The 12,359-nt window shown below is 38.2% G+C and overlaps 1 protein-coding gene across 2 annotated transcripts in view; it reads right to left on the bottom strand.

Annotated features, from left to right (window-relative positions):
- Positions 1-12,359, bottom strand: part of LOC110966598 (V-type proton ATPase 116 kDa subunit a 1-like) — a 36,334-nt gene that overhangs the window by 20,466 nt on the left and 3,509 nt on the right. For both annotated transcript variants that reach the window (XM_051939173.1, XM_051939174.1), the window contains exons 2-17: positions 11,418-11,574; positions 11,009-11,087; positions 10,702-10,799; positions 10,392-10,520; positions 10,057-10,139; positions 9,021-9,147; positions 8,710-8,792; positions 6,989-7,082; positions 5,687-5,899; positions 4,573-4,723; positions 4,061-4,200; positions 3,488-3,651; positions 2,506-2,596; positions 1,967-2,085; positions 1,543-1,759; positions 1,046-1,153 (exon numbers count right to left, since the gene is read on the bottom strand). In XM_051939173.1, the coding sequence (XP_051795133.1) occupies positions 1,046-1,153; positions 1,543-1,759; positions 1,967-2,085; positions 2,506-2,596; positions 3,488-3,651; positions 4,061-4,200; positions 4,573-4,723; positions 5,687-5,899; positions 6,989-7,082; positions 8,710-8,792; positions 9,021-9,147; positions 10,057-10,139; positions 10,392-10,520; positions 10,702-10,799; positions 11,009-11,087; positions 11,418-11,534 (2,013 nt within the window). In that variant the 5' untranslated portion in view covers positions 11,535-11,574. The remainder of the gene's footprint in view (positions 1-1,045; positions 1,154-1,542; positions 1,760-1,966; positions 2,086-2,505; positions 2,597-3,487; positions 3,652-4,060; positions 4,201-4,572; positions 4,724-5,686; positions 5,900-6,988; positions 7,083-8,709; positions 8,793-9,020; positions 9,148-10,056; positions 10,140-10,391; positions 10,521-10,701; positions 10,800-11,008; positions 11,088-11,417; positions 11,575-12,359) is intronic.

Raw genomic sequence — 12,359 nt, 5'->3', positions numbered from 1 at the left:
GTAGCTAGTTGCTTACTACTACGCTTTGGCATAATATTAGTAATTAATATTATTTTTAGTTCATTTTAACACTGCTTTAACACAACATGAATTCTCTAAATGCAAAAAACATTATATTTGTGAACTAAATGTATCTATAACTTATTGTAAATTAGGCCAAAACTAATCCTCGGAGGTTTAGTATGAAATTAAGAAATGCAAAATTAAAAATCTAACTGAAATCTCCTTGATCAAAACACAACATTTCTGTAGTTTGGGGTCACTTAAAGTAAAAGTAATAAGCTCATTAAAATGTGACTAAAGTCAATATATCTTTAAAAAAAAACACACATACTACATCTAATTTGAAATCACATAAAATATTAAAACTTTAACACAACTGGATACCAATTGGGATTTAGAATAATCAAACACTTAAATTATGTTAATAAAACACACATGATATTATTGAAAACAATCCAGAGCCAGTAACTGTTGGTTGACACTCTAACATTATGGTTACAGGCTCTCTCTAGGTATTTTACAAATAATTAATTTTGAAAAAAATGAGTCAAAACACAAAAAGTAAAGTCAGAAATAAATTTGCCAGATAGTCAAGACAAATTTTCTATGAATAAATAATGAATTTGTTCTGCCATAAATCGCATAGTGAAAATCTGATATGATAGAATTTATTCCAAAGTAAAATTTAGATGATAAATGTTAGCTGTGTGTGAAACATTCTGAATAGAAATTTGGCAGCTATACGTAACTACATATAAACAATAAAGACGGATGGATCATCATCAGCTGTTTAGGGTGCCCTCAGCCTGTGCAGTTTTTTTCAGCAAATTTCCCACCAAAATATCAGCGTTTCCAAGGCAGGCTTTAAGCAGTTTTCATGGCAACACAACCAATCACATTACACAATACAATGTGCATTGAAATGAATGGCAGAATAGGAGTAAACAAAAAAAAAGGTTATATCAAAGATTACAACTGTTCAGTCAAGTTCAGTTCAATCAAAGGAAGCAGTAAGGTTATAGGTGGAGTCATATCCACATACCAGGTGCTTTTTCCACAGGTGCTGACGCCGAAGCACCATTGTTTTCACAATCAGCATACAGGGAACACATGCAAGGGCAATCAGCACCAACAAAACCTGGATCCCCATCTACAGATTCAAACACAGAGAGGTTAATCAGGAAAAGTTAGTTCCAGATCGAGGTGAGGATTAAATCAACTTTCCTTCTCACTGTTAGCACAGAACAAAACATAACAGTGATTTTTATTAAACTGATATTCATTGCTTCATTTCACAGGATATGAGTTCAAGCCTCAACTCAGGAAAAATGCTTGCTACAAAAAAATCCTAGAGCAAGACACAAAATCCAGCTCCTGTGCTGCTGTTTGGCAGTTAAGGCTGACCTCTGACCTCTCTGAACGAAGGAAAGCTGCGTTGGATCTTTAAGAGTGGCTGGGCACCTCTTTTTCAGTGTTTAGACATGTTAGTGAAGGAAAGAGAAGATGAGAGAGGCAGAGGGTGGATGAGGGAGGGAGCACCTGTCCCCTGTAGAGGGGTTTATTGGTGGGGTCGCCGTAGTTGAAGAGACACATGTTGATGAAGTGGATGAGCAGGCTGGGAGCCTCCCTGGAGGTGAAGGCATCATAGGCCGTCCACTTGTAGAAGACCAGCAGGACGAGGTAGCCAAACAGGCTGGACATGAAGACAATCTCTGGGATGAAGCCCAGGAAGATGTTCAGAGGCTTCTTGAAGTACCTGCATTGCATTGAGAGTGCATGCAACAACTAAACCTCAGACATGTCAGATTTTATACAACTTGTACAGCAAAAATGCTTTGTTTGGTACTTTCAGTTTGGAGATGTTAAACATGAGTTCAAAATGGCTATAATAATTTACAGCAGACAATTAAGACATTATTGTAATGTGTCAACATTCAGAACAATCCTTGAGTGCGGCACTTACAGGTGGTTGAACAGACTGAGAGACACTCCAAACAGCATGTGGATCACACCCAAGATCACTGACATCTTCATCTTAAACGAGTTGAGGAAAGTCAGCTTGTTGGCGGCAACATTCCAGATCTGCAGAGACCACAGAACAGGGTTGAATGTTTGACACCACCACAGCAATATGGCTGTTACTTTCCATTTAGTTATTCCAAAGTGCACTAATATATCCACTAATGTACTGTGAACAGTTCATTTGAACTGCAAAATATTTTTTCCCTCCTCGTTACTTATTCTAACCAATCAGCTACGAGCCCATCAGATTCGGCTGATGCAAATATTTACCAAAACAAACATAATTCAGTTTCATAAAAGAGGTCAAATTACATAAAACAGCTGGATATTGATCGAAACAGAAGGAAGTTCTTATTTAGATTTCCTTTAGCAGTGAAATTATTCACATTCGATGCTCTATTGAGTATTGGGTGGTAAGCACCAGGGAAAATAGCTGCTAACTATTAATATTTTTGTGTTGGTGAGTATGCAGCTTTTTACCGGGTCGATTCCAAGTGGATAAGGCCCATTGAACACACCCGGAACAGCAGGATCTAACTGTAGAAGTGCATTTGCATCAAGTGTCTCAAACCTAGGATGAATCAACAGCAAATGAGCACATGCACTGAAACGAAGCAAAATACATGCAATGCATACTGCAGTACATAGAGGAGAAAACACACATTTTACTGATAACCACATATGTGACATGGACTTTAGTGACATTTTCTACACTGACAGAACCAACAGTGAGAAGACACCTGAATGGATCTGAGAAGGTTCCTACAGGGTCAGAATTTGATTTCCTGACAGTGAATGCATCTGAATATGTGGTTATCTTTCTATAAGCTGAATGGCTGGGCAGACTCTTTTAGAGGTCCATAATTTGTAACTTATTTTTTAGGTTTTCCTGGAAACTGGAGTTCAAAGGGCAATTCTAATTGGTTACAACTGGCGTGCATGCCAGTGAGCACAGGCGTAAGTATAGGTTTCTGTAAAGGCACAATGGTAGCAAATCACACAACCTCACTATAACCACAGCCATACTGGAACTGACTGTTGTTCCTCCAGAAATATGTCCAATGTCTACATGCTAGAGTGAATAATAAATAGATACAAAGCTTTAGAGGTGTTGGTACGTCTACTGTGCAACATTGGACAGAGGGATGTGAGCTGTTTTGACCTGCTTCCAGTCTTTATGCTAAACTAGGCTAACCACACTCCTACTCATGTTTTGTAGTTAAAGACTTCCAATTTCTCACTCTTGGAAAAAATACTAAAAAGTATACTTTCCAAAATTCTGAAGTATTTCTCTGATCATTTGCTTCCTCTGTACATAATAACAAAAATACATAAATCTGTTGTGATGCTCAACTTCATCTCTTGATCGGTGGCGGAGACCTAAGCTAAAACACTCGACTAACAAGAGGAAACAGTAAATATCAGGGATTTATCAGTCCAAGTAGAGAGCTGGATGACTTACGTCCAGTTGGCTCCTTTAGGACCAAACATGGGCCTCACACTCCAACCAGAGCCGAACATATTGAGAGACTTGGAGAAGCAGTCATTGTAAATGATGCCAGTGTAGATGGAGAAGATCCCCATCAGAAGGACTATGTAGCGACCAGCGAAAATCATGTTGAATATCTACAGAGGCAAAGAAACGTTTCGAAATATGAAACGCTTTTAACATTTGTAGAATATGGTTAAACGGCAAAGAATCTAAAATCTATTAATCTAAAATAAATACAAATTAATGGTTTTATTACTGCTGTCTTTATTTCTTTAGCGTGAGCTTGTGGAGGCAAATATTATTAAGAAATCAGGAGAGAATGTCTGTCATTATAGCCATCCAGTAATATGGAAAAGTTGTAATGTACAGAAATTCAAGAAAATGCATGTGTTGTTACAGAATTAACCTGTGTTCCTTTCAAATCTTCCTCTGGTTGTTCTACGGATCAGCTTACACTGTGGAAAAGGACACGACTTGCCGGGCACAAAGGGGATATATTCTGTATATTTTTCTTTTGCACCCTTATTTTAAGTGGTAGTGTACCTCATTGTCACTCTTCTGGGAGAGGAGGCGGCTCTCTCGGATGACCAGGTAGAGGGCAGCAGAGGTCATTAACACTCCATGACCCATGTCACCAAACATCACGGCAAACAGGAAGGGGAAGGTGATGATAGTGTATGGAGCTAAACCAGGATAAACATACAACAGATGGTTAAATACTGAGGCTCAAACAACCAAAACCATCCAAATATGCATAAAAAAGTCACCAAATTCAGCATTAAAGGAAAAATGATATTCTTGAAATACGAAAAAAATTACTGTTGCAGCAAAAAATTGTACAATATTGCAAGAGTGCATTTCTCACCATGCACAATTTCTACATTATTAATGTAAGGAAGGTTAAAGAATGGCCCATTCTCAGCCAGAAAAACAACAGTAGTCATACCTACTTTTGTTTGCTGTCATTATGACAAGTTTTAGTGATTATTATTTCTAATATTATCTATTTGCATAAGTCATGATTTCAAATATCAACAAAGGAATTCCTGTATAACCTGGATTGATTTCTCTGTAGTTTCCAATGCCGTAGGCGTCAACAATATTCTGGAAGCCTGACGTGAACTTGTTGGTCTTGTTGAAGGTAGGTGGAGTCTGCTTGGTCTGCATTCTGTTTAGGATGGAAGGAACTGTTGAGCCGCTCCTCTCCTGTCAAATAAAACACCACTTATCAGCACACACTGTCTATGTTGGAGGTGCAAAACTAGACGTGATTTAACAATTAAACTGAAGAACAGCTTAACTGCACCTGTGACTTCGGACTAAGGATGTAAGTATAAATTGTTTATAAAGTTAAATGTCTATGTATACAGTAAATGAGTGTGCACAACCTGCTATCGATTCAGCAGGTGTTGAAATGTTATGAAATGTGAAAGAAACCACTTTTGAAATCTCACTCAAAGTTACATAGTTGCTTAAGGAGACCATAGTTGACTATGACCTTTTAACCCTTTACGCTTCAGTGCGTCGTAGGTGTACCGCCGGCGGTACACCTACTAATTTGCATAGGAATTTCAAGAATGTCTGACGGCTGCAAACACGATTATACAAACACTATACGCCGATGGAAAGCTTAGATTCTCATGAATCCGCCGGTATAAACCACTTTCAGATGCGATTACTACAGCGGGTGAGAAAAACACATTTGTCCGACAAAAACGAATATTCATCCATCCGTTCTCTATACACGGCTTCAACGCACACAGCGCGACTCACATTTCCGGGTTCATTACTACACACAAAAAAAAAGATTCCACAAAAAACGGCCATAATCCAACCTTTTACATCCAGATGACACAAGCCAGTAAACTATTTTGTCCAAAACATGTCCTGAAGTCGTATAAAATCCCCGAATCGGTCATTTTCAAGGAAATGCACCTCGTGATGCCCGTCCAATATTCCCCGTATTTTTCGTAATTTTTTTTATTTAAAAATAGAATATTAGCGATTTTTTGTACTGAAAACGGCTGGAATTGACTGAAGCTTAAAGGGTTAAATCCATAGTGTAAAGGAACAAAGAAGGGAAGGATGTGGCATTTTACAGTTTGCTCTACCAATCAATTAATTAATCAATTAACACACAAACAAGCCAAAGAAAAAAACCAAACTCACGGTTCCTCTACGCAGAGCAAACTGAATGGAGTCCAGGTCTGAGACAGGACACCACACCTCAGCGATCAGACATTTCTGGGTGACATCGATGTTGCAGAGGTTGAGGGTGTGGTAGATGGCCTTCATCTTCCTCACCTTGATGAACCACACCCGCATGGTTTTAGAGGCAGCCTGTAGCACCCGCTGACGGTGGTCCTCTGTTTGATTCAGCACCTAAAACAGCCGAGCAGAGCTAATCATCACTGGATGTTTCAATGCTATCGAGTCCTGCCAGTGCAAAAGGTTAGCCTGATCTATATGTTTCTATTGAAAAAATAAAGAAACCAAGAAAATAAATACAGGAGGAGTCTTTTATGAGGGTGGGGTTGTTTCATTTTTTACATTTCCTTCTTGAAAACAAAACTTCCTCTCTGATAAAGCTGGTGTTGGCAGACGTCAGATCTTATGAGGGTTTCAAAATCAGAGTCACCACTATTTCTTGCCAACATAACTTTCGGCAACTGACCACGTTTGTTTATTTGTGGAAAGCCAAAATCATGATTATTATTTGGTTAATTGTGCAGCCATGCTCTGACCTTTGATTTTTCCTACCTACCAACTGTCTGTACTTAATGTTTATGGTCTGTAAACTCTTAAATTCATGTCTGCACACACACAGTGTTCTCTCTGGATTAAAAGTCAGCTGGATGCCTGGAATGCATAGTATTTGGAAAGTAAAATGATACAAATAACATTTTAACTTAAAGAGCCAAACTTAGCCTACAACATTTAATGCACAGAGCTGCATTTTCCATGCAAACGTGTGCTCTGTTGAAGTATGTGTAATTCATTGTGTGTGGTTGACAGGCTCAGACTAGACCAGCTCTCCCAAGCAGAACCAGGGCTTTTTTCCAGGCTTAATAAGGGAAAAGTTGGGGAACAACAACACTATGAGACAGGACAAAAGGTCTTTCACAGATAAGAACTTATGCACAAGAAAACACCCACTTACAATATGAGGGCTTTTGTAATTTCATTGGAAATAAATTTTATCGAGGAAAAGTGAGCAGGAGTCTGAACAAAGACATCCTGTTGCGCAAAGTTTCTGATTAATTGTTTGTTGTTTAGTGAGAAGCAGTGTAACAAAGAGTACAAAGAGCCTTTGAAAAAAAAAGTTAAATTAAAAAAGAACTGCATTACTCTTGGTAATGTGGCCTAAACAGTAATCAGGCATCACTCCAAGGTCAACTACCCTCCCTCTTTATATTCCTAACCCCTTTCTGAAGTTGATCTAATATGACACACAGGCGATAGTGAACTTACCATTTGGAGGTCATCAATGCGGCTGTTGACACCAGCCAGCATTTCCTTCCTCTCCTGTGGGGTCTCTGGACAAGGGTAGAGAGAGGCTCGGAACCTGGACAAATATACCCATCATCAATGTCAGATCACTGCATTTAACACATGCGTTCTCCCCCACTTTGTAACTTTCTAGTATAAATGTGTAGCCTCTGATCCTGCATGGTGACAGTCGAGCATTGAATATACAGTCACTGCAATAAATACTCTTCAAAAAAGTCCCAACTTGCTTTGATTATCCTGAATCTACACTACTGTTCAAAAGTTTGGGGTCATCCAGGCAATTTCATGTTTTCCATGAAAACTCACACTTTTATTCATGTGCTAATAAAATTTCACAAGGGTTTTCTATTCATCAATGAGCCTTTCAGCACCATTAGCTAACACAATGTAGCATTAGAACACAGGAGTGATGGTTGCTGGAAATGTTCCTCTGTACCCCTATGGAGATATTCCATTAAAAATCAGCCGTTTCCAGCTAGAACAGTCATTTACCACATTAACCCTTTAAGCTTCAGTCAATTCCAGCCGTTGTCAGTACAAAAAATCGCTAATATTCTATTTTTAAATAAAAAAAATTACGAAAAATACGGGGAATATTGGACGGGCATCGCGAGGTGCATTGCCTTGAAAACGACCGATTTGGGGATTTTATACCGACTTCAGGACATGTTTTGGACAAAATAGTTTACTGGCTTGTGTCATCCGGATGTAAAAGGTTGGATTATGGCCGTTTTTTGTGGAATCTTTTTTTCTGTGTGTAATAATGAACCCGGAAATGTGAGTCGCGCTGTGTGCGTTGAAGCCGTGTATAGAGAACGGACGGATGAATATTTGTTTTTGTCGGACAAATGTGTTTTTCTCACCCGCTGTAGTAATCACATCTGAAAGTGGTTTATACCGGCGGATTCATGAGAATCTAAGCTTTCCATCGGTGTATAGTGTTTGTATAAGCGCGTTTGCAGCCGTCGGACATTCTTGAAATTCCTATGCAAATTAGTAGGTGTACCGCCGGCGGTACACTGAAGCTTAAGGGGTTGACTATGTCTACACTGGATTTCTAATTCATTTAATGTTATCTTGATTGGAAGATTTCTTGTAATAATGAGGACATTTTTAAGCGACCCCAAACTTTTAAACAGTAGTGTATATACCAAAATTAAAGTTTTCTGGGTTCAGAAACTGTCAGAATGATGACAGATCTGGAGGCTGTTTTCTAAAAAACTGTGAAGTTTTTCAATTCACTGACAAATGACAAATCTGGCTCGATCTAAAATAAGATACAACATATATATTTTGTTGTAATACCAGTATGTACTCTGTCATGTAACCACATGAAGATGAATAACTAAACATTATCACTCACAAAATTATTGCATATGCCCATACCTAACTTTACAACTTCGCTGTGCCCACTGTCCCACTTATTTCTTGTGGGATTTGTATTGTTCCAGCAAGACACAAAAACAAGACAGTGATGAAGAGGTTTGCAGTTTTGTTCCCAGACGTGAACAAACTCTCATATCATACTCTCTAATAATTTTTATGTTCACTCTCATCTTAATCCTATCTTTTTAAATCCCAAAACGCACTTAATTTACATCTTCCTAAATGTAATCTAGGCTTCTAACTTGTGCTGTGAAGTAGAGTCAGGAAGAGCAAATGGTTCATTATGTGACACCCACCCCTCACAGATCTTCTTCACCCTGTTCTTCAGCTGGTCACCCTGGAAGAAGATGATGAACACTGACTTATGGACTTGATCTCCCTGTTAAAAAGAGAAGAAGGCGTTAGACCACACATAGCTCTGTAGTTGTGTAGTTAATGCTGTCCAACCCTAAATTTAACACAAATATGCAAAACAGACAATTTCCTAGAATTTTGTATGTATGCTTTTATGCTGTTGTAGTAGTGCACAGTGTTAGAATCGGTTATGTAATATTTCTAATTCATTTGTCATTGCTACTCTCTCTAAGTCCATCTGTTGTGTGCTGACCGTGGTGGGGTCCTCCAGAGGGTCCTCGATCTCTGCCTTCCTTAAGAAGACATTGCCGCGACACACTCTCCACAGCATCCTCTCAAAGGTGGGAATCCTCTCCCTGCTGATCACTCCAGCCACAAACCTGCACAGACAAAGTTCTCAGATGAGCCCAAACAAAAGAAAACAGACCATAGTACATACTGTATAAAGTAAGCCCTTTGAGTGTATATGTACATATATACACTACCAGTCAAAAGTTTGGACACATCTCATTCAATGTTTTATATTTGTTTGTATTATTTTCTACATTGTAGATTTATACTGAACAACATAATTTCATGCATATTCTTTTATTGGTTTGATGTCTTCAGCATTAATCTACAATGTAGAAAATAATTAAATAAAAACCACTGAATGAGAGGATGTGTCCCAACTTTTGACTGGTAGTGTATTAAATAATTGAGAATGATTTTTTTTTATATTCACTCCTTGACTGTGGTACTTATGGTCCTAAAGGCTAGCTACTGTACTTACATGACTAAGTATCAGCTAGCAGCAACAGCAAGTTTAGCAGACCACCTTGCCTGACTTACAGTCGTTGAGAAAAAGTCAATAATTTGTTCCTTTAATTTTTATGGACAGTGGCACTTTTTTTCATTAAACACCTCTAACCTTTAAAGCTGTTTTCGCTTAGATGTAACCACTTACCGTACTTTCCAGACTATAAGCCACTACTTTTTTCTCACGCTTTGGATCCTGACATCACAACAGTGTTGACAAAAATACAACAATAGTCATGGTGTGTAGCAATGTGATATGAGAACATCATCTTCCTAACTGTTCTGTTGCAGGATGCTGCCTTCAATTGGCCAGGTGATGAATCAGAAAGTCTTGTGACTAAACAAGTCTTTAAAATTCTTGCCAATCACCACAGTTTCAAAATGCATTTAGTCTTGCATTCATATGTTGTAATTGATGTGACAATTGTAACATTTGCTCAGACAAGGGAATCCTGTTTATTAGAGATTAAAATGTGGCTCTCATGCTTTACCCTAGTCTGAGTGGGGCCCCGCGGCCTCCTTCACTGCCCTCCATTAGAGCTGATGACTCCTCCAGGAGGTTGGGATCCTCCATCTGTCAGAAAAAGGAAAGAAACAAGAAAACATTTAGTCATTTTATTTGTTTTTAAACTCTGGACTACAATTTAAACTGGGCTACATTTTCCAAAAGGCCACATCCTCAGACTCACTGATAGTTTGACTACTACCAATTTAATAAAGCAAAAAATACAGCAAATGCTACAACAGATTACACTGGATTATCATATGTAAGTTCAATGATTCCAGATGTGTGGTCTGTATGGCTGAGAGGCTGAAAAAGGCAAACCTCATCAAAAAACTGCTGTGTTCGATGAAGGATGTGTTTAAGCTCCGTCAGCTCCAGGAAGTTCTTCTTCAGGGCCTCCTGGTTGGTGTTGATTTCCTTTAATTCATTCTCTAGCTTCTCAAATGTGGCCTGCGGGGGGAGGGGGGGGGGGGGGGGGGGGGGACAGCAAATGATCACAGTTAGGGTTTAACTGCACAATTCATTTTGATACATATAAAAACTGTGACAACACAATAAATGCTGTGTTTATGTAGTTATGCATACTTATTTGGGGGACAAGAAACTTCTGAACTGATTGATCTTTTATTACCTCCAGATCGATCATGTCTCTGGGAAAAGGTACTTCTGGATTCTCTCCGGTGTCCACCATTGGGATGGTAGCTTTTTTGATCTCCTTCTCAACAAATCCTGTTCACGAGGAATAAAAACATTCAACCTGTTACCACAGTTTTCCAGATGAAAATAATTTGATCATTTTTTCCATCCATTTGAATTATAACATTATGTGGTAGTCATCTGATAGGAGCAGTAAAGAATCCTAAACTGAAGCTGGACTACATCAGATTTAGCAGCTAGAATGAGGTTGATCTGAGCGTTGCATTTGTCTTATTACTCACTCAGTTTCCTGTCCATCTCCTCACATCTCCTCACTTCGTTCACAAACTTGCGCTGGAATACATTTACATCTGGGTTCAACTGCAAGTGGAAGATGACAAGACAAAAAAAATTTTACCAACAAAAATTATTACAGCATTTTGATAAAAACTAATCTCAATCACTAACTAGAAAATTAACTATAAACTACCAAGTATGCAATCATCATTTATCATCAGTTCATGTGTTTGGGATTGTGACTTCATTCTCAGGTAAGGATTCCAGTACTTCACTGCATCTTTACATAACAGGTAGAGGTTTACTGCTACCGTATATCTATGCCATATTAATGTTTAAAATCACATATATACAAAAATGTCATTTGATGATAGACATTATTTCTGTCTTCTGAGGAGAAGAATCTAAACTCACATCTCTAAACTGGACCATGCCCAGTTCTCCCAGCTCGCTGACACAGCAGTAGGCTGCCTCTGACTGGAGGAAGAGCTGGGCCAGCGTCATCTCCTCGCTCCTGAACAGCTCCCCCATGATGACCACCACACTCTGCCTCAGCTACAATGAAGAAACACTGCAACGAGGACGCAAAGACAAACCATTCAATAAACCAGTAAACCATTAAATGTAAAAAATTTCTACATGTTCTCCATTTTCGTACTGTGCTATTCTATTTTTAAGACAATATTTAATTATGGTATATACTTTAGCGGCATGATTGTTACTTTGATTCACATAAAGTGGCTACTATAACATTAAAATTTGTCTCTGGGATTAATTAAGTCTATTTAGAACAATATGTTGAAATATGCTTTAATGTTTTGCACAACACTAACATATTAATATACTACTATACTACAAATGTCAATACTACTATATACATATGTTCTCTAATGCTCTGCTATACTAAAGTTAAACAATCTGATTAAAATATGGAATTGTAGTTTTTTTTTGACAGGCATTGCAATTTACTCAAAACTCACTGTTGATCAGATTTAAAACATGTGAAGAAGCATTACCACATGACATATCGTCCAGTTGTGTGTCTGTATGACCGTCACATGAGAAGGACGGAGCATGAATTTGTAAAATCATGAGCATTAAACTCTGGCTCAGATATGCTGTAAATCATATAGATATTAAATAACAAGACTAGGCTTATGTCAGTTGAACAACAGCATGCACGCCTGATCTATGGGCGAGCATAAACAAGCCCTGAAAGTTTCAGTGTACGTACATGAATTAAATGAAAATGAATTATTTGAAACTGTGATATTGATTTGAAATTAATTTATTGTTCAGCCTTGTACTTAACTATTCTACAGTATACTGTATTGTATTATACTCTTCTGTACTATA

Source organism: Acanthochromis polyacanthus, chromosome 19, assembly GCF_021347895.1.
Source record: "Acanthochromis polyacanthus isolate Apoly-LR-REF ecotype Palm Island chromosome 19, KAUST_Apoly_ChrSc, whole genome shotgun sequence".
In the NCBI taxonomy this organism is placed as follows: domain Eukaryota; kingdom Metazoa; phylum Chordata; class Actinopteri; family Pomacentridae; genus Acanthochromis; species Acanthochromis polyacanthus.
Note: the sequence above shows the minus strand (reverse complement) of the source record. Positions and strands in the feature narration are given on the sequence as shown.